Raw genomic sequence first — 25,922 nt, 5'->3', positions numbered from 1 at the left:
TATTTCCATTAAATAGCTATTGAGGAAGAAAAAAACCAGAATGTCGAAGTTAGCCAATTGTGTATTTCAAGTGAACCGTTTCGTATTCCGCCACCTGCCCGTTCTGCGACTAAGAGCCAATTACGTTACGGACCACCACAAGTAAGAGGCACGCGCCACCTTGTCTATTCATTCGGAATTTTAATAGCACCCTGTAATTACATTTAAAAAAAATGCGCCAAATAAATGTATCAGGGTCACACTAGAAATAATGCCATCTACCGAGTACCGTAAGTAAATCGAAAATGTTCTAATCAATGGGGATTCTTATCTAAAAACTTGTCAGTTTTATCATTAACATACAAATAATACGTGAAGAGGGAAAAAAAACAGTCAACGACCTAGATAAAAATGCTTCCTTTTTGTCTCTCTCCCCTAAACCCCGGGACAGTTTTAAATCATCTTCGGCAAGCGATGCTAATTTGGAGCAGCCGGAGAGCATCCGAGAGTCCAAGGACGCTTGGGAAGTGGCCATTCTGGGAGGTGGAGCGATCGGGACAAGTTTGGCTTACCATCTGGCAAAATTAGGCATGAAAGACGTCCTTTTGCTGGAGAAGAGTGAGCTGACTGCCGGCTCTACGTGGCACGCGGTAATGGCACTTTTTTAACCACGTTTTTCAGCTCCCTGCAGTTCTTCCACTCTCCGTATTGAACTCGCTGCAGCGAAATTCGCCAACTCCTCACTTTTAACCTCCATTCTTACGAGTGTTATTCCCAAAAGGGAATGAAGCTTTTCGCCTCACATCGGGATGTTTGCTGGTGTTGAAAACAAATAGCGCCTAAAATAGGGTCTCTTTCGATATCTTTTAACACTCGCGGCTTTGCCCCGGATGAAATAACGGATCTTACAACCAAACCAACTTCTGGGGAGCCCGACTTTCTTTCTGTTTTCTTTGAAATCCGTTTCGTTCCGTAACACATCATCTAATCAATGCTCCGCAATGAGTCACGGAATTTTCCTCCGTTTCCCTTCGCTTGATGTTTACCGATTGAACGACGCGGATAATTTATATACCCGCTTTCGACGGAGTTAATTACTCGAATAATTTCGATAGCCCCGCCTACTTTTTTTTTGGAATTTAAGAAAAAAATTATATTAAAAAAATATCGCTCGCGTACTAGTATTAGTATAAGCAGAAGTAAATGAACCGGTGTTATCGAAATAGCGTTCAGAGTCGGAGGGCGTTTTCCTTATGAAAATGATGAGAAAATCGAGTCAAATAAAAGCTAATTTCCATCCCCGTCTTTTGACGCGATAATTTGCACTCGGGAATTGTGGGTATAGCTATTTCTATGTATAAAAGATGGCTTCATAAAAACAAAAACTGGTTTTTTTTCGGCCTAGGAGCGCGCAAAATTTCCAATTCAAGGTCAAAATGTAGCTTCATAAGTAAAACGCCACCAACATGGGGAGTATAGCAGTCTGATAACTTAGGTTCATTTGCTTTTGGTATAAGTGTGCCACTTCCAATTCTTCACATGCAAAAAATTTACTGAAAGTTAATCACAAAACAGACTTCATTACGGGCTTCGTCTCCGTTTTGCGTCCGTTTGCTAACGCGTCTTACGTAGCCTTTGATAGCGCCTCGCTAGGGGGAGATTTTCTTCTTGTGATGACGTCACTCCGTTACTAGCTCTCAGCAAAATATTCCCCAAAGTGATAAACTTATGAAATAATATTATAGACTTATGGTATTAGTTAAATTACTACGAGGAAATTCCCGTTTTAAAATTATTACATAATTTAAGATAATAATAAATAAGGATAAATTCATACGTACCAAGTTTTTAAGAAAATCAAAAAGATTAGAAAAAAGCACTGACGTACGTTTCGCGGGAAAAATGGTCTAATACTGAAGTTTGGGGCCTATAGGTCTAATACATTTCAGCTGCTTGTTTTCTAAGGAAACGAAAATTAAAAACAGACCTCGCTACTTCTCCGAAAAAAAAACTGCGCCAAAATTAGACATTTAGGAGAACAGTGGCGCCATCTATCTCGAAAGAAACGAGCCTCCTTTAAATCGATCACGCAAATGGAAATCGAAACGCGAGAGAGTGGTGGTGACATCTACTGACAGTTAAACACACTAGTGGTGGTATCGTTTATAGCGCCATCTATGCATTTGAAGGATTATAAATATTTAAAATTTTTATTGAATTAAATTTGTTACTATTATTATTATGAAATTCTATACGGTTTTATTTCATAAACAGATATTTTTATTCGATAATGAAATTTTTAGTTGAAATATTTTTAGCGGCAAATTCAAACTGTAAATTGACCATGAAGTTATTGATTTTTTTTCTTATGTTTTAATTTAAAGAAAGGGCAATCCCCTTTGATATTTTGTGTACTGAATTTTATATTTTGATTTTTAAACCTATAACTGATTTATAGATTATATAATTGAGTTTTTAGTCCTTAGAGAATTATCGATTACAAAACCGAGTTTCTAAATTTAATTTTTAAGCACATTTTTGTAACTTTATAGTAACTTTTTAGAACAACCTAATAATATAAATCATAATTTTTAACGACAATCGTAAACTTAATTTGATTTCGCTTTTAAAGATTCCTTATTTTTGTCAATTACAGGCAGGATTGTCGGCATTCTACCATCCGACAATAAACATGAAGAAACTTCACTATTACAGTCTTAATTTGTATTCCCAGCTGGAATCAGAAACCAAACAAGTAAGAAGGTCTTTCAGTTTCTCCAAAAAGGGCTAAAAAAAGCTTTTATTGGAGTCGAAAAAGTTACTATTTTCTCGAAAACTTTCTTATTTTTCCTACCTGGATGGAAAAATAATTAACTCGGAGATAGCTCGGAATCGAGGTAAAAAAGGTCTTTACAAATAATTTATTAAGAAACAGCAAAAATGTGTAGGAAAAGCTAGCGAGAGTCATTTTATTCTTTTCACTCTTGGTGCAACGATTTTTTCGATTTCTCTCTCTTTTTGCTAGAGTTTAAATTTTCATCAGCCTGGAAGCATTCGTTTGGCCACCAACGCGAAAAGGATGGACGAGTTCAAATACCAAATGCAACGCCAAGGATGGAACCAGGCACCCCAACAATTAATCGATCCGGCAGAAATACAGAAACTATTCCCTTTGATGAATACGAACAAGGTATCAAAATTTAATCATGGAAACGCGCTGGAATCGTAGCCATTAATGGTTTTTTAAACTAACAAGGAGATGTCCTGAGGTGTTTTTTCCAAACTCGAGAGTTAAGTAGACCTTGTACCTTGAAAGCTCTTAAAGGGAAAAGTTTCAATGGCCATTCGTTTTGCCATGCCAACCAAAAATATTTTAACAACTCAAGTTGAAATTTTCTCTTCGTAAAATAGAATGGCAAAATCACGGATAGTAAGGGGAAAATTAAAAAATTAAAAATTTGGCAAAATAATTGGGTAAAATTGTTAAAATTGGATAAAATCGATAAAATTGGATAAAATCGATAAAATTGAATAAAAAATCGATAAAATTGGGTTAAATCAATTAAATACAACCCGTGATTTATCCATGCTATTTTACGTAGAGAAAGTTGAAATTTGAGTTTTTAAAAACATTTTTGGTTGCCTCCGAATTTGAAAAAAATCGGGGAAAAACACCTTGGGATGTCTCCTTGAAAGTGTTTGCGAAAATATGGTAATTTTGCTTTTGGAAACCAGTGGTTAGATAAAATGCTCTCATTTTATGTAACTTATGTGACTTACTTTGCTGATGGGACGTCAAGCTAAGATTTAAGCGCTGCTACAGCATTCTGAATTTTTGAAGCTTCAAGTTGGCATATAAGAAAATAACAAAAAAATCTATTCCACATTACATTTTACTATATTTGCAAGCCCCTTACTATCGTTGTAAAAATCTCCTTCATTACGATATAAATAATGCAGCTATAATTAACCCTGTTTAAAATTGCAATGGGAGCTCAAATATGGTAACTTGAAAAACGCGGAAATCATAAATATTTTCGATAAAAAGCCATTGACAAGCATTACGAAACTTAAAATTTCGAGTTAGCGCGTTTCGCGTTGTTGGTGTCGAGGGGGTTTCTATATCATTAGTCAAAAAGTTCTTCCCGTTCCGCAGATTTTGGGAGGTTTGTACAATCCATCAGATGGTCATATCGACCCTTATTCGATGACCATGGCGTTGGCCAAAGGTGCCAGAAAATACGGAGCCCAAATCTATCAAAAAACAGCAGTGACTGCTCTTAAATTGAACAGTGATGGATACTGGTCCATCGAAACGGCGGGACACGGAACTCTCAGAGCTCGTCATGTCGTCAACGCCGCTGGTAAGATTAAGTTAGCGCGGTGCACCGCGACCCCCTATCACCTCCACGCCCCTCGCTCGCCGTACGAAGTTGCCACGAACAGAGTCTCCTCCCCTTTTTTAAAATGCCCTATTTTTCATTCTGATGGAAACGTTCTACGCCGATATATATGTATTTATTTTGTTACCAGGTTTTTGGGCGCACGAAGTGGGGCGGATGGTCGACGTAGAGCTGCCATTGGTGCCTGTCCATCATCAGTATCTGATAACATCCACAATACCGGAAGTGCAGGAACTGAAGGTTATTGAATAAACCGTTTTGTCCGCTTTGAAAATATCGAACTTTATCGGGGAAACTTTGAAAGACAGCGACCAAAAAAGTTGGTTTTCGGGCAGGCGACCTTGAAAGTTTCACGACAGAATGGAAAGAAATAGAATCTTTTGAAGCGATGCGTAATCGACTTGCTAAAGAGAGCTCCAAATCATACGGATGAGTTGATTTTGGTTATCGATTTTAAAATGAAACCTTTTAAGAAAATGGCCGTTTTGAAGGTCGAGATCATCCTAATTATTTTAGCTATTATTATTAGAAGATTTAAGTCTATTTTCGAGATAACTATTTTATCGGTCGAGATGACTATTTTGAAGGTCGAGATGACTATTTTGAAGGTCGAGATGACTATTTTGAAGGTCGAGATGACTATTTTGAGGTCGAGATAACTATTTTGAAGGTCGAGATAACTATTTTATCGGTCGAGATGACTATTTTGAAGGTCGAGATGACTATTTTGAAGGTCGAGATGACTATTTTGAAGGTCGAGATGACTATTTTGAGGTCGAGATAACTATTTTGAAGGTCGAGATAACTATTTTGAAGGTCGAGATGACTATTTTGAAGGTCGAGATGACTATTTTGAAGGTCGAGATGACTATTTTGAAGGTCGAGATGACTATTTTGAAGGTCGAGATGACTATTTTGAAGGTCGAGATGACTATTTTGAAGGTCAAGATGACTATTTTGAAGGTCAAGATAAAGGTTTTGAAGGTCAAGATAAAGGTTTTGAAGGTCAAGATAACGGTTTTGAGGGTCGAGATAACGGTTTTGAAGGTCGAGATAACGGTTTTGAAAGTCGAGATGACTATTTTGAAGGTCGAGATGACTATTTTGAAGGTCGAGATGACTATTTTGAAGGTCGAGATGACTATTTTAAAGGTCGAGATGACTATTTTGAAGGTCTAGATGATTAATTTGAAGGTCGAGATGATTAATTTGAAGGTCGATATGAATATTTTGAAGGTCGATATGAATATTTTGAAGGTCGAGATGAATATTTTGAAGGTCGAGATAACTATCTTCCAGGTTGATATAGCTAGTTTCAAGGTCACAATCGCCAGTTTCAGTTATTAAAGATCACCCACTTATGTATACGATTTACTATCCTCTTTATGGGTGTTCCAATTTTTCGTTTTAGAGCGAACTACCAGTGATAAGACACCTTGAAGGCTCCTTTTATTTGAGGCAAGAGCGAGACGGTTTGCTAATTGGTCCTTACGAGAGCCCAACTAAAATGAAACTTTGCGAGGATTGGGCCATCGACGGTGTACCGCCAGGTAGAGTTTCGTGACTATTTAAGCTTTGGAAATAACCGGCTCTTATCGGTAACAGTACCTTTATCACTGGCTTACTACGAAAATAAAAATGTAGGATGTACATCACATGATATAATTTAAATATTTTTACTTATTTGTCCTCTAATCTATATTGTACAAAAGTAATTAGTTTTTTTATTCACAGTAAATTCGTATTTTTTTTTATAAATTTAGTTAAATCGTGATATCTATATAACTGTAGGTAAAACCATGATACATATATGGCGGAGTGGTTAGAACTTTCGCCTCGCAGCAAGAGGAGCAGAGTTCGATCCCAGCTTGTGGGTGAAAACTCGGAACCACTCCTTCTGTGTTGAGTTTGCAAGTTATCTCCCTACTTGTTTAAGGGGTTTTCCCCCGAGCTCTTCGGTTTCCCCTTCCATAAAAACTTGTAGAGGTGAACGCATTGTAACCCGGCCACCGGAATAAATGGGTTTAAAAGTCGCTTGATGGCTTAGGCTTATGGTGGTGCCTTGGGTATTAGCCTAGCTGATTAAAAAAAATGTAGGTAAAATCATAATAATTATATAATTGTAGATAAATTCGTCATATTTATATAATTGTAGGTAAAATCGTGAGATCTGTACAACGGTAGGTAAAATCGTGATATCTATAAATTGTGGTAAAATTCGTGTAATCTATAAAATTGTAGGTCATATTGTGATATTTATAAAATTATAGGTCATATTGTGATATTTATAAAATTGTAGGTCATATTGTGATATTTATAAAATTGTTGATAAAATCGTGATATCTATAGCTGTAGGTAAAACCGTGATATTTATAGCTGTAGGTAAAATCGTGATATTTATAGCTGTAGGTAAAATCATAATATCTATAGCTGTAGGTAAAATCGTGATATCTGTAGTTAAATCGTAATATCTATAGCTGTAGGTAAAATCGTGATATCTGTAGTTAAATCGTTATATCTGTAGTTAAATCGTGATATCTTTAGCTGTAGGTAAAATCGTGATATCTCTAGTTAAATCGTGATATCTATAGCTGTAGGTAAAATCACGATATCTATAGCTGTAGGTAAATCGTGATATCTATAGCTGTAGGTAAAATCGTGATATTTATAGCTGTAGGTAAAATCGTGATATCTATAGCTGTAGGTAAAATCATGATATCTATAGCTGTAGGTAAAATCGTGATATTTATAGCTGTAGGTAAAATCGTGATATCTATAGCTGTAGGTAAAATCGCGAAATCTATAGCTGTAGGTAAAATCGCGAAATCTATAGCTGTAAGTAAAATCGCGAAATCTATAGCTGAAGGTAAAATCGCGAAATCTATAGTTGTATGTAAAGTCATGATATTTATAGCTGTAGGTAAAATCGCGAAATCTATAGCTGTATGTAAAATCGTGATATTTATAGATGTATGTAAAATCGTGATATTTATAGATGTATTAAAAATCGTGATAATTATAGCTGTAGGTAAAAAACTTGCAACTGAAGCTAAAACCGGTTAATATCGTCCAAATCATGGTATCGGTAAATACAGAAGTATCGGTTGCGTGTTATATTCGTAAACGGTTCATTGGATTATCCTAGAAACAGTAAATATCGGTTAGTATCGATTACCCGTTATCAGGATAATGCGTTTCTTGGTTTAAGGCCATTATGGCCCAATAAAAAAAATCTAATTTAAGGATTCATACTAAATAGGATTTGGAAAAGAACTGTTCCAAGCGGATTTGGAGCGACTGAGCGAGCACTTGGAGATTGCCATGGATCTAGTTCCGGTGTTTAAGGACGCCAGCATTCAAACTGTGGTTGCCGGGCCCATCACCTACACCCCGGACTCGTTGCCCTGTCTGGGACCTTATCTGGGATTGAAAAATTTCTGGCTGGCGGTGGGATTCGCGTAAGTCTCTATCCTTTAAACGCTTTTAGGGCAGATTTAGATCTTCTCGAAGTTTGGCGAATTAATTCGGCTCCGAAATTGAGTGGAGAGCCAATTATCGGGCTGTCGACTGGCCGATTATTGAGAAATAGATTAAAGGGCTAGCGCCCCAAATTAATTAGCCCTCTTTGCAGGTATGGCATCGTCCACGCGGGGGGCGCGGGACGCTACCTAGCGGACTGGATCCTCAACGGAGAGCCACCCTATGACCTGATCGAGTTGGACCCCAATCGATACAGCCATTGGACGACCAGGTTCGAACTATAGAGTCTGACTTTGAACCCCTTCCTCTTACCCCCTCTTTGGATATCCACATCGTTATAATTTCAAAAGCAAGTTATTATAGCCATTATATTGATTTGTTCGACTAAAATTATCCAGTTTCTGACAGCTAACCTTCCCTATGGCTCGCCATTCGCGGATTAGGCTTTTTAGAATAACACCCATTCACTGTTCATAGGGCCTTATTACGAAACTGATAAATCTGACTTAAAGGAGAACTGTCACCAAAACCAAAATTTACGAGGTTTTTTTACAGAAAGATAGAAAATATATTAATAATTATGTCCCTGAAATTTTAGAGTTATCGGAAAAGTATTTAAAAAGTTACGCTACTTTTTCCGCAACTTAATTACATCAAACGGCTCCAACCATTTCAGAAATCGCGGTTGAACCTACGTGCGGCGCCAAAAGAATGAAGCGGCAATAATTTGAGAAAGGGTGGCGTGTAAGGTATATTAAAAATACGATTAACTACAATTTACCAATATAACTAGGTTAAGAAGCCAAGGAGAATGTCGTAGCAGACGGCAGTTCCTACCGAAAAACGATAAAACCGTGGAAAAATATTTCGTTCACGAGATGGCGCTGCAGGTAGGTTCAACCAAGCGGTTATGAGATTCTCGAGTCGGGGGGGATAAAACACGAAATTTGGTTGCTTATAATAAATCAAATACTTGAAATATTAACATGAAATTTTTTGTATAACCATTTTCGGACGTCCTCTATCCATTTAAATAGTTTTAACCTATTTTAGGGTGGTGACAGTTCTCCTTTAAGTTTGCGAGTAAGCTAGTTGGAATTTGCGAGGCGCATATTGCTGGTTAAAGCTTTTAATTTTATTAATTTTTAATTCTAATTTTTGTATTATATTAGCTTGACTTAATTTGGCAGGATTAAAATGAAGTGTGTATTCACACTTGCAAAGAGAGAATGAAACGCGCGAAATTCGAAATTTCTGCCGTCGGCTTAGTCGCAAAACAAATCAATAGAAATAGTAAACCCGTTCAAAAATACGTTTTATCAGAAGTAGATAAAATATTTCTTGTGATGGAAGTATTATTCTAAGCTCTTAGCCGCAAAACCGCTACTTAACAATTACCGCCGGTATTACTAACGATGCAATAATGTAGAAATTAGACTAAACTAAATGTATATATTAAATTAATTATATGACTTATTATGTCGTAGGCTAATTTATACAGTTTACTCTAGAGATTTACCTTGCTAGTAGACAGATTACACCCCACTACATTACGCATAAGGGCTTAATCTTTCTATTATCTGTATGCTACTTGTAATAGAAATTATACTTTTCAAAAGGATCATTTGAATATTGAGTGGAATTTCAAAGTAATTAAATTCAATGAAACAGATTTAGTCTTTATAGAAGCAATTTTTATGCTTAAACGTATCATTATCGTAAACAAGACCCACAGAAAACATTAACATTTATACATTAATTTTTAATAAATTAATTTTAAAAAGGCTAATATTATTTCAATATGAAATGAACGTGGGTCCAAAATCTAAGAGAAAATAAACATTTGAGGCCTTCACAGTTATAAAAATTACTAAAATATAATAATATAATATTTTAAACTTTGAATATTTCTAAATATGTAACACCTTTTTTTAATTACTTTGAATCGTACGGGTTCTTAATTTAATCTTGTCTAGTCAATACAGCGAGGAGTTCATACCCCATCTAGTGGGGTTCATCTTAACTACGGATAAATATTTATATTTTAAGATTTCTTTTATTCAATTTCCCGAAAAAATCACTCGTATTGAATTGAATTTTTCTAAGTAAACAATATTTCTCTATTGGCGTATTTTTTGTCGATAGATGGGCCGTTCTAACCTTTAGAGACTGAGAAATTGTAGAAAATAGGTTAGATAACACCCGCTAAATAAATAGAAATTAGATAACTTTTAGAAAAGAGGTTATATAACACCCGCTAAATAAATATAAATTAGATAACTTTTAGAAAAGAGGTTATATAACACCCGCTAAATAAATAGAAATTAGATAACTTTTCGAAAATAGGTTAGATAACACCCGCTAAATAAATAGAAATTAGATAACTTTTCGAAAATAGGTTAGATAACACCCGCTAAATAAATAGAAATTCCTTCAACTTTTAAACAAACATGGAAGCCTCCCATTTTCTGATATCTTTTCGGCTTGTTTTCTAGAGACTACGTCTTCGCCAAATCCCGCGAATCGTACGGGATGAACACGTGGTACACGTACCCTAAAGAAGAACGCTGGGCAGGAAGGCCCACTAGCAGGGTCAGCCAAATCTACCGTCAGCTGATTGATGGGGGAGCCGAAATGGGCTTTCACGCCGGTATGTAATGCGTACATATACTCCACTTTTTCCACATATCTCTCTCTCTCCATCCCTTCACAACCTCATTTTTCGCATCTTCTCTCTCTTTCCATCTACACGCCATTTCATCTGATGACATTTTTCGTCCATCTCCACACCCCTATTCTCCCCCTCCGGGCTCTATCTCGTCGTGTCTAAAAAAGGCAGCGAAAGAGGGGGGGGGGGGGGTGGAATGTTGGACCAGAGGTGGCCACCATCTTCATTCGCGTTCTGTCTTTCTATCTCGGACGGACCCCCAAAACCCTATAGCGTAGTGGACAGCCTCGTTGGGTGGGGTGAACAAAATGCGCTAAAGAAGAGTAGCCCATTTTCACGTAGTTCCCCATCGTTCACGGGACTCTACTGGGATGACAGTTAGACCTAAACGGCGTCGTCCTAGACATAGTGCCCACCCGAACTGCGAAGCCCGAGGAGGCTGGTTGGACATTGAACGAGGAAAGATTCGGAGAAGTTGGCGGGGAAAGGATGCCTACAAGCCCTTAAAACATTACTGACAAATTTTTAAGGTTCTTTCTTGAACGGATGAACGCTATTACTTCCAGAGACATTTACTGCACCCTCGGGATATTTTTTAAAGGCTCTTTTTATCGCCAAGATGCTATTTTTAGACTAGTGCGAGGTTATGGTTTAGTCGCGTTGGATGCCGTTGTCAATTCAATATACTGCTCTGTTTATATAAGATATGTGTCAGTTGGCCCTGATATAAGCAATACTTTTAGTCCAGGACAGACCGGATTTGACCCGGTATATTTTTCCATAAAGATGAAAATTGGTACATAGTTAGTTTTTCACCCAAAAGAAATATACTTTAAGTCCATACCTCTAGAGCGTGAGCTTCCGACGCCATCTTGTAAAATGGCTGCCAAGGACGCCTGACGTCATAGATTCAATGAAAGTGTAATTTATTTTATTAAAATTGGTACATTATACATTTAGGACTTCCTGAATAGTATTGCTAATTTGTTTTTGGTCTACGACCGTTATTTTGGCCGCCATCTTGGAAAATGGCCACCAAAAAGATTTTCAATGTAACTTTCCACTAAATGTTTCAATATGATTGAAATTTGGTATAAAGTTTTCTTACGGCCTTTTGAAAATTATTACAAAATCTTATGGATCTGCGAAATAAAAATTTCAATTTTATAGTCCGATTGTTTTCAAATTTTCCATATATTGATTCAAGTCGATTCTGAAATATTACATTTGAGGTTTTCGTCGAGCATTTTAATGAATTGCGTATCCTCGAACCTTTACGAACCAAGTCTTTCGACAATATTAATTTTATTTTCGATCCATAGACGTCCACAATAAACTATTATCGTGGATCATTTTTTAATGGCCCTATCCGGATATTTACATTGCTACCAAAAATCGAGTTCGACGGTGATATATCTCATAAATAAAATTCGTTTCTACGTTAGTTTTAAGATTACTCAATGGATGGTGGGATACTATCTTGTGTCTCTAGCACCTACGGTAGGAAGAGAGGCGATTTAGTCATAGTTAACCGGTTTTCTTGGTTAAAAATTTTAAGTTGCAACGGACCCGAGGACCAACATTTCAATACAAATTACGTGTATTGAAAAACCAAAATTTAAAGTTTATCTCGAAAACAAATGGGTTTAGAGAAATTCTTAGAATTTGAAAGGTTTTCATGATGGGGTTTTGCATCGGGTTAAAGTCATTTAAACTTAAAATTTCAATTAACACACTTTTCAAATAGGGACTTGGCAGCATGACTTCAAGCCGAACCTTTGGCTATGGCCGCCATGCTGGTAATCGTTTTTTTCCAATTAGAAAAAGTATGGGTGACGCATTATATACGTCATGCTGCCAAGGAACCAATTGGAACCATTTCTCTAAATCCATTGGTTTTTGAGATAAACTTGGTATGACCTTGAACCTTCAGTTAAAGATCATCCGAGTTTAAAAATTCTAAAGACACCTACCAGATGAGTATGTCTAGCAAATTTTGATTATCTAGCATGAGTACTTTACGTGTTATTAGCCCTTCAACCTGGTCTCTGGTACATTATTATCATCAGGACCTACCCTCGACTTGTTTCTGGTCAAATTAGGTGAGCCTAAAGCTATTTAGTCCTAAAATGTGACGGGGAACACATAATTTATTGAAACCAACTTTGTATCTCTAATTTTTATCGAGATAAATTTGGAAGACCTTGAATACATGGTTCAAGGTCAAGGAAATTTCCGTGGTCTAGTGAACCCCTGCACGTTCTATGTGTCCTGAAAATTTCAAAATCCTAGCTAAAACACATTGACCTGTTTTTAGTTAGCACCCTGTATAACCCGTTACTACTTAGAAACGTTTCGCTCTGATTATTATTGTTCGGGCTTTAGCGTCCATCGTTTGTCCTTCTCTGTACTCCTTCGTTTGTCGACGAAGAGTTTTGTTTCCCGGAGTCGCCATGATTGCGAAACGGCCTTGAGGAAAAACATGAACCACGGGACGAACTCTGGCTCCTAAGTGCCGCGAGGACTCGACAAAAATAAGAAAGTGGTTGACGCAAGATATTTCCTAAAAAAAGCTCGTAGAGATACGCGTGGGATGGATGTTTTCATATCGCGAAAAAGAAAAGAGAAGAAATAGTACAATATAGTAATGTCTGGAAAACGTTGTATTTTAAACAAAAAAGACCCAAAATACGGATGCGGAAAATGGAGTGGAAAATTTCGACCAATTTAATTCGCGAAATGACGCGCCGCGTTATTTACGCCTACGATTTTTCTGGCAGTTCACGCCCCAAATTGCTCTAGACAATCGTCTTTCACTTTCGTATTATAGGAAAAGCAACTTTATAGCGAAAAGAGGCGTTTTTCTTCGAAATAGACCAGTATGTCTAGATCCTACATACAATCTAGACTCGTTGAGCCGTTGTTTCCACGTTCACACTAGAGCCTAAAACCCAGTTTAGGTCGGTTTGAAAGCCAGTTTTGAACGCCTACGATAATTCTTGGTTCACACGTGCAAAATCGCTTCACCCCGGTTCACTTATAGCCAAGGCTTAACGCCATTTCAAATTATGACTAGAATTTTGAAAATACTAAAATGTATCCCAAAACAATTAGTTAATCATGTTTAATATACATAAAGTAATATTATTTGACATTGTTTAGAATTTTATCCACATTATTTTTGAAAATACGAGCAATTTTACTTCCCCGCCTTGTCGTTTTGAAAGCGATTCTAAGCGAACTGACTTGGACGAGTTGCTTCCCGAACAAACACGAAGCGATTTCTCACTTTGGTTTTAAAAACCAGTTATCTAAACGAAGCGAATTTAGGGGTAAGTGTGAACGTAGCTTTAGAGACGGCTCGGATTTTGTAACTCGCCAGTTATCTGATCATAAATTAACGAGTAGCCTCGTGATTTAGGCCTAAGGTGGGTATTGGCCTAACTGATTATTAAAAGAAAGGAAAATATATATTTGTAAGTCGGAAAATTTTCCGTAAAATTACCGAGGCCTTTTTTCCGTTACTTTTCAGTATTTTTCCGAAAAAAAGAAAATTAAGGTTTTCATTTTGTCGAATCCAAAAATAAAACTAAACCTCTAGACTAGGCTAGAAGAAAAACCCCTAAAATGTAATTGATGTTTCAATTTTGTATTTTTCCGATTTGCTGAAAAGTTTCTCAAAAGAGCGTTCTATAAAATCGGTGTGGTGTGCTTTCCCCCTTTCCCCCTTTTTCGTGTGAGAGAAAAATATTTATCTGGCAAACCCGTAAGAAATTGAGAGCAGTCGATTTTTAGGAGTAGGGTAGTTGCTAGCCTAGGCTTCACTAATTTCCGGCTTTCCGCACCGTTTTTCTTATTTTAAATGATTTTTGTAATAAATGTATGATGGCAAATAAGCAAAATACTACTCCCAAATCCACGGGTTGAAAAAGAAACTTAGATCATGAAAATATTCTTTACCCCAAACATACTTCAACACCTAGGGTCCCTCCTACCACTCCTAAAAGGTACGTCTCTAAAATATTCATATAAAGACAGGACATAAGCCGAATTATCTTAAACCAAAGATTAACAAACGTTGTTAGTCCAGCTGTACTAGCTCTATAGTCTGTATAAAAAGTTTGGACGGTTTTGGGCCGATTTTATAGAACGCTCTATTTGGATATTTTCTGGAAAAGTTTCAGGAAATTTGGCCGCATTTAATTTTTTTGGAAAATTAACAACTCTAGAAAAGTATATGATGATATCAGTGAAATTTTCAGAGAACGAAAATGACTTTCTGATTTCAATTCATTGATTTCTCTATTTCTCTTATTTGTTTCTCAAGATCTAATTACAACGTCAAAATATTTTAATGATTTGTGCTTTGAATTATTAATTTTAAGACTGATTTCATGATTTTGCCACGGATTTCGTAGGTCATTTTAGATACTTATTAAGCGATATTTTATCGCCTATACCTCTAGATCTTAAATGTCATATTTGATCGTGAACTTACTCTACTATATAATAATAAATTATACAACCTAAAGGACGTGCGTATATGGAAAACAAACACGAGTAAAAGTAAGAGTATATATTTTTCCTGATACAGTTAAAATTAATTAGAATGGACGCTCGTAGGCAAATCAATATCCAATCTCCGCTAAAATGTCTTCGAGCGCACCTATAGTCTTGGCACACGTCGGTCGGAAATTTAATAGCTCCAATGACGAAATGGCCCAGATAGGAAGAGTAAATCCGGAGTCGAAGGAGTTTGGAGAGTGGGGCTCTCTAACAATAAAGATTCAATTAAGAAGAATCGTCTGCCCTCCGCGTGTAAACAAAGCCAGACGGTCCCTTCACCGGGCAGCCTGAATATTTTATACAAAACACGCATTATGGGCCAGCTGAGGATTAAACTATATACGACGTATTGGTCTTTGAAACGTATCACCTTTCCTTTCGCTTTTAAATATAGGTTGGGAGCAACCAAATTGGTTCGCCCAGGAAGGAGACGAAGCCGGCTACAAACCCAGTTTCCGGCGAACCAACTGGTTCGAGCCCGTGGGACGAGAGGCGAGGATGGTCAGCAGCCGGGGCGGCATCATTGACCTGACCCCGTTCGGAAAACTCGAGCTCAAAGGGCGCGACGCCTCTACGTTGTTGGACCGACTAATAGCCAACAGTCTTCCGAAGGTAAGGCCCCGTTAAAACCATAGAAGACGCACTCCAAATCTCTTCCCTTCGCCGATTCCTTTCATGCCCCCGTCGATTTGACTTAACGAGTCAAGGTGTGTTTTGGAGGACTATACCCGCCCCGCGCGCTTGGGTGACATTAGCGGGTGAAGTAGGCCAAACGGAGGGCTGGCCGGCAAAGGGAGGGTGGCGGCGAAGATGGTAGAGAGGTATTGACACACCCGGAGGAGCTCCTTCCGCCAGTTTTGAATAGTAAATCTAATTAACTTAGAAGAAAGGGGGTGCGGCGTCAGGGCCAAGAGGGACAGATCGCGCCTGGAAAGGAAGCTTCCCCTTCTACGGCTGCACTAATGAGTTTAAATTGCATTAGTGTTTACCAGTCCGAAGGTACTCGCGTACGCCGCCTCTTCAACGATATCAAGAGGTTTCTTCGTCCTAAAACTCTTAATGGCATTAGCGGCGTCTCTCCGCGTCATAGCCTTCGTTGGCAGCGCCATCAGGAGGGCGTCCGGGGAATTAAACCATACGACGCGTAATGATTACCGGCGACGAAGATTCTAAATGGCGAAGGAGGCGCCGTTACGAGGGCCCATTTTGTTTCGGTGTGATTCGGCTTAAGCCTAGGGCCCGGGGGATAGGCAAATACGTTGTCCTCCGAAATTCGCGGTCGTAATTAAAACGCGTCACCTTCAATAAGGAGTATTAATTTTGAATTTGAATTTCATGTCATTGTCGGTAACAGGTTGGAACCACCAATATCAGTCATATGTTGACCTCGACCGGAAACGTCTATTCCGAACTGACGATCTCGGCTTTGGCCGAAAACCATTACTCGCTCATCACCGGTTCCGGATCCGAATTGCACGATCTCAGGTAGCCCATATAAGTCTTCGTGCGGAAAGAACAGCGAGGGGTCGAGACTCTGACGAAAATCGCGTTTCCATAGCGACACCGCCTCTTAATACGATACTCTAGCTTTATTTTAAGTCCTTCCCTTTGAATTTGGCCCCCAAATCCGAAGGCTATTTGTAAACTTAGTCTTTCGCCGAAGAACAACGTGGTAGGGTCCTATTCCGGCTATTGTTCTAGCCTTCCTACTTCTACTGGTAATTACCGGCGCGATAAAATAAAATGACGAACGAGACAAAGCCCGGAGAATATAGGTAGAAGATTAATTCTCCTTCGAGGTAAATGTTCGGAAAGCCAAACTGTAAATACCGGCCGCCCCCGTTTAATGGCGTGGTTGTTATGGCTACAGAGTAAAATTAGCCTCATCTACGAAATCACCGGCGATTAGAGCGAGAAATCGATGGAAGGCATTTCAGAAATAGCAATCGGAAGTGGGCCGATTGTAGACTTTGGCGCGGGAGGAAGCGGAAGGAATCTCTTTTAATCAAGGGCGATTATCACTTAGATGGATTAGGGAGCACGCGTGGAAATGGAATTACGAAGTCGATCTGTCTAACGTCACGGACAGCGTGTCTTGCCTGGGCGTCGCGGGACCGCTCTCCAGAGTGCTGTTGAGCAAAGTCTCCCCTTACGACCTCTCGGACGCCAACTTCCCCTTTCTACACGTCAGAGACATCGTCGTAGCCGGCGTCGCTTGCAAAGCCATTAGAATCTCATACACTGGTAAGTTATAGAATCGCTTCCGGAAGGAATCCCTTCCATCTCTTATCCGGCGCGCTCGGGGTCGATGTTGTTGTCCCAGCGGCTGTATCGCGCTTGGGGCTTAAAAATAAAGACGCCGCTCGCGATTATACATACTTTTCACGACGGAAGCTTCTACTGACGTTGGGGACGTTTAATACCCGTATAGGACTAACTCGGTCTTTGTCGTTCCTCAGGGGAGCTGGGCTGGGAACTGTATCACTCGAGCGAAGACACTTCCAGACTTTACAACGCCCTGAAGGAAAATGCCCTCAAGATGGATATCGGAGATTTCGGGACTTACGCCGTCAATTCGCTCAGATTAGAAAAGGGGTTCCGCTTATGGGCGGCTGAGGTATCGTAAAATTGAGATACGCCCTAAATACCCTATATACACACGATCAATTCTCCAATCGCGATAACCCAGACCATCCTACACTTATATCGATAAATCTTCTTCCTTGTCTTATTTATTAAAAATTAAAATCGGAGAACGGGAAACTTGGTTTTAACAAAATGAAAGATAGGACCCCATTAAAAAATATATATTTAAAGTAGTTTTGTAAATAAGACTTTTCCGAAATTGAACCGGTTGATGGGTTAATTTTAGCTATTTTTATCTAAATTTTTAGAAAACGGCTGTTCATGATGAGTTTTGTTGACGTAGTACACAGAAGAATATTTAAATATGAAATCTATTATATATTTCAGAAGGGTTTTTTTATCTGTCTGTCTGTCTGTCAGTCAGTGTGTCTGTCTGTCAGTCGGTGTGTCTGTCTCAATATTATCGTTCACATATTTTGCCTTCAAGCGCTTAAAATTAGTCCTTAAGGTAATAATTAAGCAAATCCTGCTGTTTTAAACTACTCTCGAGACTAGGGGTCCCCTAGCCCCATTAATTTTTTTCATTTATTTTAATGTTTTTCATGAATAGATAATAAAAAATAAATTAAGTTGCTAACCATAGAGTTCTATGTTGGTATTCGTTGAAACCTAGATAGGTATCGGCTAAAGCAGACGCTATTAGTTTTTCCTCATCATTATTGTTAAATTTGTCTTTATAAATAATAATATAATTTTTACCTCGTTTGCTTTTATTTTGTTAAGTTTGTTTAAAAAAAACCGCTCGTATGACTTTTTAAATTCATTGTAGCAGATGTTAGATCATAGGGGCAACCTCGGAGAAGCTAGCGCCGTTACGCCACCTGTAGAATACTCTGAACTTGAGACATGTGGATATATTTATTAACTTTATACGCGTTAATATACACTCGTAAAACGTTAGTCTTAGTGTCTTAAATTGGTAAATTGATTGTTGGTTTAAAATTTCGGTGCAGGGCATTTCACTAGCTCTAAAACCTAAATTCAAATTTAAAATTTATCAGTTTATTTATACTTTGTATCTTCAGTACAAAGCCCAACAGTCTAGTATTAGATCGCTCAGTTGTTTAATTAACGTATTTGAAACTTCTTTTCTACTTAATACTCCCACACTAGGTACCACTACTCTTAAGATTAGCTTAGTTAAAAAATCAATGGCAACACATCTTGGACAGTCAGTAGGTTCTTCACACAGAGGTAGAGCTGAAAACATTTTGGTCTTATTTTGTTCAACAAAATTGCTTGAAGAGGATAATAATAATAATCAGCTCGGCTTATAGCCAAGGCACTACCCTAGGCCCAAGTCTACTAGCGACATTTAATACCATTATTTCATGTGGCCGTTTTAAATTGCGTAGGAGGGTGGTTGCAAGCCCTTCATGCCACCTAGGAGCAACAAACACAGCACCCCAAAGGAGGAGAACGCAAAACGTTAAAAGTCGTGCATTTTCATTGGTTAGACCATTTAGCGCTAGCTGCCGTCGGACGGGGAAAATTCGGAAATTGTCTTCCCCCTTTCCGTAAAACGTTCAGAGTAAAGGCTCGTCCATTGAAATTTGTACACAACACTGCGTTAGCGTGTTTAAAGGCTAACTGCGTTCTCATTGTGTTTGTTGCTCCTAGATGCCACGTGAGCCAGCACTTACTCCTACCGTTAACCACGACAAGTTTTTATGGAAAGGGAAAACCGAAGTTTAGAAGAAATACACTAATATTAAAATGGCAAACAAAGATAAATAGTCTTTTTACGATGAACCTGGTCAAATTGGAATATTAAAAATAATCAATTAGGATCGTTTGCAAATACAAATCAAATTCTTCTAGATGAACTGCGACCACAACCCATACGAAGCTGGATTAGACATGTTCGTGAAACCAAATAAAGCAGTCGATTTTATTGGAAAAGACGCTCTGCGTAAGATCAAACGCGAAGGACTCAAATGGAAACTCGCTTATTTGAAGGTGGACACAACTGACGTGGACCCCGAGGGAAACGAGTCCATTTGGAGCTCAGGAAAAGTAAGTAAAATATATAAAATTTAATGGCAATGAAAAATAGAAAGCGTACGTTATAAATCTTCCAAATAAAGTGAGTGGGCCAAAGAATTACTAACAAGATAAAAATATACCGTATACCAATAAAATTATTTCCAAGAATTGTTTTCAAAATCCCGACTTAGTCGCTTTTCCAAGAAAGCACTTTTTTCTCTCTCGTGGTATTTCGTCGGAAAGTGACAAAATTATGTTTATACAGAAAAACGATATTTTTTTTTATTTTTATTAGATTGTGGGTTACACGACATCTGGAGCTTACGGATACAACGTTGGCTATTCAGTCGCTTTCGCTTATTTACCGCCTTTCTTGTGTGTTCCTGGAAGTCAAGTTCAAGTGGAGTTGTTGGGAGAAAAGAGAGACGCTGTGGTGTTGGCCAAACCTCCCGTTGAAATCGAATCCGTCAGGAGCAGAAGAAAATAGCGGGAATATTGATTAGCCAGCTCAGAATCTGATTTCCCATGGTGTTCAAAATAAAAGTGTTTTTTTTAGTCTTCTATCTTACTAAATTAAACGTAATCATCCTACCATTAAGCTTTGAACAACGTCGAAGAGGTAAAAAAGACCAACGACGTTTGGTGAAACTGAAATTTATTTATTTATTAAAATGAACCGATACGCGGTACTTCGGCCGATAGGCTTTCAAGGCGAAGTTACAAGTTATCGGTTACGGTGGTTTTTTTGTTTACAATTAAATTATCCCAAATAATAATTAAAATGTCCCAAAAAAAGAAAAAAAATAGCAAATGCTAAAAAGCGTTACTAGTACAATAATCATTATTTAGTTTTTGTCAAATTAAATGTTTTTTTGGATAGATTAATTTAATTTTTTGGGACACTTTATACATTTTTTGGGTCCGATAAATATTAAGTGTTTTTTTACCTCTTCGACGTTGTTCAATGTTATCTTTAGTCGAACGGTGGTTCTCGTTTTCTTGCACTACCCCTATGCTTACTATACGTGATAGTCCATCTAACGATGTCCACTAGTTTTCAAATAAGGCTTACGGTCTAGTAACATGCGGGGTAAGGACTCCTTTAGCATCACGCTGTATTGTTAGAGTAATGCTCAAATAAATTTTCTCTAACCAGATGAGAGTATGAGCCTGCACACTTCGAGGCATCATCTTTTAATTCATTCTTATATCGTCCGCAAAAATTTTTTATAAAATAATAGTAGTCTAAGATATAATAACAGAATTTATAAAATGCTTTAAATATCGAGAAGAATGGCTGAACTGTGACTTCAAACGGAAATTTTTATTTAATTTTTATAAAATAAATAAGGCTCTAAATTGGCAATGTGCTTTGCACGGAATTTAAATTATTAACTAATTAACAAAGTTAACCCCATATATTTATCTGAAGCCATTCTCTTATATCATGGATTTATTAATTGTCGAAATGTATGCTTTTAAGTTGGTGCGTCCAGTTTAAGATTTAAAAAACCACTAAAGAGTTAATCAAAAACAAATAGAGTTCATAGTTTTATCTTCAGGGGGCTATTAAATTATAAAGGTTAAATGATACAAAACTCAATGACCTTGAACCATGTCCTCAAAGTCATTCAAAATATATCTCGTAAACTGTTGGGCTTAGAAACTTGGTTCCACATACTAGAAAGGTATGTGCTATCGCATCTTATGTCCAAGTGGCTCGGAACCGATGTAATTTGGCCAAGAGGATCCAAAGAAAATAAACACTAAAATTAAGAAGATCATAAATAAAAATGTCCTGTAGATCATGATTAGGTGTTAATAATTTAAAAAGTACTTGTGCTAAGGCATCGACATTTTTAGTACAAATTAACTCGGGTATGATATCTTAGGCTATTTAAATTTGGTTGACCTTGAACGATGTCTTTAATGTCAATCGAAATGTATCTCGAAAACCGTTAGGATTGGAAGGTCGGTTTCAATTCCAAAAGTGTGCGCCATCACATTTTAGATACAAATTTATTTAAACCGACCTAATTTGAGCTTAATTTAAATAAAGTTTTAATTTAATAATTAGACATAGAATATTTTTATTTATGACCTTCTTGTTTTTGGTGTTTGTATTCTTGGTTTTTTTTTGGCCAATTTACATGGGATCAGAGCCACTTGGACATAAAGTGAGATGGCGCACACCTTTCTAATTGGAACCAAGTCATTAATCCCAACGGTTACAAGATAGATTTTAAGTGACCTTGAAGGCATGTTTAAAGTTCATTGAGTTTTGTATAATCTAATGACATCCTTCGCGTGCTATGTGATCTGAAAATGTCTATCAAACAAAGCTTTTCAATCATTTTCTAGTGGACACCCTGTTTTTATAAATCAAGTACAATAAGCGGTCATGGCTCCTTCAAGTGTAAAGTGTTTGCTAATTGCAATTAAAAACGTATTTAGTCTATTGATAATGTACCAGTCTACTTACCAAGCTTGCTAAGCATCTCTCTGAAATTGTGAGCCTCCATTTATAAAATAGTATCGCCCTCTAGTATCGGAATTTTCTTCTCTTGTATTTCGTTACGAATAAGTGCAACTTAACTCATAATTTGTAATTCATCATGAATAACAAAGTAGTTGGTGGAATATAAAATTTTGTGTCAAGAAAACATATAAAAACAAATCCTCGACAGGCCTTACTACTTGAATCTGATCGATTTGTAGGTTTTCTGTTACCTAAATATGTTCGTACTTCTATTTAAGTTTCTTGCTTAATTTCAATATTTGCTTTGTGTAAATTCTAAGACAAACAACAAACCGTGATTATAATAAAAAACCAGTCAGCCCAATCTTTAATTAGTTTTACATCAATCAGGATCTATAAACCGTTTTTATATTATCCAATCAGATCGAGATATATTAAACGAGAAACTGGTAAATTGAACCATTACAAACAAACCTTTGTACCAATATATTAATCATTAAAGGATTTTTTTTAAAGAATTTGTTACATTTGCATATGTATTATTTAAAAACAATGATATGTACAATGACCTGACCGGTTTCGATGAGCTTAGCCCATCATTACAGACCTAGGATGATGATGGCCTATACTCATGGTTTTTCAATAATAAATGTGTAAATGTAACAAAGTCTTAAAAAAAATTCTAATCAAGTCAGCATATTAATCGAGGAAGTTGAAACATCGTATTTTTAATGCCATATCTCAAACCCGAATTTGGCTGCTTTTCAAAAACGTTAGTAAAGGGGAATTGTCACCACCCAAAAATTGATTAAAAACCATTGAAATGGATATAGGACGTCCGAAAATGGTTATTCAAAAAATTTCATGTTAATATTTCCAGTATTTGATTCTTTATTAGCAACGAAATTTCGTGTTTTATCCCCCCGACTCGAGAATCTCAGAACCACTTGGCTTAACCTACCTGCAGCGCCAACTCGTGAACGAAATATTATTTTCCACGGTTTTATCGTTTTTCGATCGGAACGGTCGTCTGCTACGACATTCCCCTTAGCTTTTTAACCGAGTTATATTCGTAGATTATAGTTTATCGTGTTTTTAAAATGCCTTACACGCCACCCTTTCTCAAATTTTTGCCGCGTCATTCTTTTGGCGCTGCACGTAGGTTCCACCGCGATTTCTGAAATTTTGGGAGCCGTTTAATGTAGGTTGCGGAAAAAGTAGGGTAACGTTTTAAATACTTTTCCAATAACTATAAAATTTCAGGGACATAATCATTAATATATTTTCTATCATTCTGTAAAAAAACCTCGTAAATTTTGGTTTTGGTGTCAATTCCCCTTTAATTTTAAATGGGGTTGATTTACTTTATCTCTATAACTGTGGGCTTAATGTTAACTAAATTCGGCTTGTTTTACAATGGCCTGAAAATAATTATAATTAGCAACTCTGGTTTACAAATTAATTCTGGTTTCCTAAGCACCAGTTAACAGGCCACGTCTGTAGATTATAAAATAACCTTAGATGGTACAAAATATTTCACTGAAAGACAAACTGTACTCCAAGACAGACATGATTTCCTCATACAAAATTTATTTCTGATGTATAACGCTACTAAATTGTATTTATTGATCATCTCAGTGAAATGTAAAAATCTTGTTCATTAAGACACAATGTATTGAAAGCTTAAGGTCAAAGATAGTGCTCCTAAAACCTAAAACAATAATGGTTTACCGGAAGGGTCAATTGTTCGAGTTTGAAAAATAATTGGCGATTTTAATTTTTGCATAGAGACTATAAAGATAAATTACTCACAGTCAATTATTAAAAGAATTTACTATATAAAGCATCCAGAAATAGTAGTCTAAAAATATCTCTTTCGCGGAAAATCCGACGTTCTCACTGAGAGTCTAAGTCTAAGCGAGCTAAGAGGCTATATATTTTTAGAAACTCATTGTCCGAACTAAGACGGATGTCGGAGAAATGGAAGTGTGCTAAAGCCACTTCCGGTGATAAGTCTACTTTAGGCCTAACATAGGAAAACCATTAGGCGGAGAAAGGACGGATGAAACTAACCCTTCGTCCGTTCCGCGGAAGAGACGGAGAGAAATGGAGGAGAGCGGATCCACTCGAAACCGAACAAACTTTGCAAGAAGGACTATCGAAAGGCCTACCCTCCTGGAAAATGAGAGCCATTATCCGCGGGGACCCTTTTCAAAGTTTGCTACAGTCGCTCTTTATCTCTCTCTTACTTCGCCACTAGTCTAATTTCGAAAATCCGATAACGGTGAAATCAAAACAATTCTTGGAAAAGAGATTGAAACATTTGGTTAGTTGAAAGCTCGCGGCTTTCTCGGAAACATTTCAATATATGATCTGAGAACGCGTCAAAAGAGAATTCATCCCGGATCAATATCTTATAAATGAAAATGATTGATAAATAAAGTGAGACGAAAATACGCGAAGTCTTTGTGTCTCAAATACTTGCCTGTTCAGTGTTGCTCGTAAATCCATTTCTCAGGTATGCCTTCGTAATGATAATACGACAAGGGGGAGTTGGAGTGCTGGCCAGCATTCTAGCTTCGTCATGGACGCTGACAAAATACGCCTCCCAAATTTTTGTCAAATTGTTTGGCCTCCTTCTCCTCTTGCGTGACTCTTCCACGGGACGGTGAATTCGCGCTCCAACGAGGACTATGGCTAGAGATGGAATGCTAATTTGGAGAGAGTCTGTCCCCCCGATCTCGACCATTTATTTCTTGACCTAAAGATGTCGTGCTTATTCGGCGGTCTCACTAATTGTTTGAGGAATTCAATTTGTACTAACAGTACTTCGATTCTTTTTTTTCGTATAATAGCTCGGGATATTAAAAGTATCGATTAAAAAGTGAATAAATGTATGTACTTTGTTTTTTTTTGGGTATATTTATAGTTTTCTATGGCTCTTTTTTTAGAATGAAATCTTAATTTTCTTTGCGGCGGATTAAACATTATAATCTGAATATGCTATACAATTTTAATAATAATATCAAACATTGAAATCTAAATATTATATACAATTTTAACAATTAAATTAAGCATTATAATCTGAATATGCAATACAGTTTTAATAAGAAAATTTAACATTGTAATATGAATATTCTATAAAATTTTAATAATAAAATTAAACATTGAAATCTGAATATTTTATACAATTTTAATAATAAAACTAAACATATTGAAATCTGAATATTCTATAAAATTTTAATAATAAAATTAAACAATATAATCTGAATATGCTACACAATTTTAATAATAATATTAAACATTGGAATTTATATACTATATACAGTTTTATTAATTAATTAATCACTATAATCTGTATATGCTTTACAGTTTTAATAATAAAATTGAACATTGCAATATGAATACTCCATAAAATTTTAATAATAAAATTAATCATTTAAATCTGAATATTCTATACAATTTTAATAATAATAATATTAAACATTGAAATCTGAATATTCAATACAATTTTAATTATAATATTAAACATTAGAATCTGAATATTCTTTATAATTTTAATAATAATATTAAACATTAGAATCTGAATGTTCTACAAAATTTTAATAATAAAATTAAACATTGGAATCTGAATATTGTACAATTTTAATAATTAGGCCAATTTATATTTAAAATAGTAAGAATATAATATTAAATTAATATACCCAATATTTGT

The 25,922-nt window shown here is 36.7% G+C and overlaps 2 protein-coding genes across 3 annotated transcripts in view; one reads left to right on the top strand and one right to left on the bottom strand.

The window, feature by feature from the left end:
• The window catches only part of hwt (SH2 domain-containing adapter heavyweight), a 190,995-nt gene extending 189,068 nt beyond the window's left edge, over nucleotides 1–1,927 (bottom strand). Inside the window, exon 1 of one of the 2 annotated variants that reach the window (XM_090176959.1) lies at nucleotides 1,821–1,927. The gene's annotated coding sequence lies outside the window, so the exon portion shown is untranslated. Of the gene's footprint in view, nucleotides 1–551; nucleotides 694–1,820 lie in introns of those variants that run through there. The other variant, XM_090176957.1, reaches the window with a different exon arrangement.
• Nucleotides 34–20,283, top strand: LOC149942925 (dimethylglycine dehydrogenase, mitochondrial-like). The gene is made up of 16 exons (XM_090176963.1): nucleotides 34–141; nucleotides 431–629; nucleotides 2,636–2,734; nucleotides 3,005–3,169; nucleotides 4,136–4,343; nucleotides 4,513–4,622; nucleotides 5,794–5,932; nucleotides 7,642–7,840; nucleotides 8,014–8,133; nucleotides 10,358–10,512; nucleotides 15,491–15,708; nucleotides 16,451–16,581; nucleotides 17,123–17,340; nucleotides 17,556–17,713; nucleotides 19,564–19,758; nucleotides 20,024–20,283. The coding sequence occupies exons 1-16, from the start codon at nucleotides 41–43 to the stop codon at nucleotides 20,213–20,215; spliced, it is 2,607 nt and encodes an 868-aa protein (XP_090033089.1). The 5' UTR covers nucleotides 34–40; the 3' UTR covers nucleotides 20,216–20,283.
• Nucleotides 20,284–25,922: the final 5,639 nt, after the last annotated feature.

This window comes from Leiobunum rupestre, chromosome 6 (genome assembly GCF_980474605.1).
Source record: "Leiobunum rupestre chromosome 6, qqLeiRupe1.1.hap1, whole genome shotgun sequence".
In the NCBI taxonomy this organism is placed as follows: domain Eukaryota; kingdom Metazoa; phylum Arthropoda; class Arachnida; order Opiliones; family Sclerosomatidae; genus Leiobunum; species Leiobunum rupestre.
This window is presented reverse-complemented; position numbering and strand designations above follow the sequence as displayed.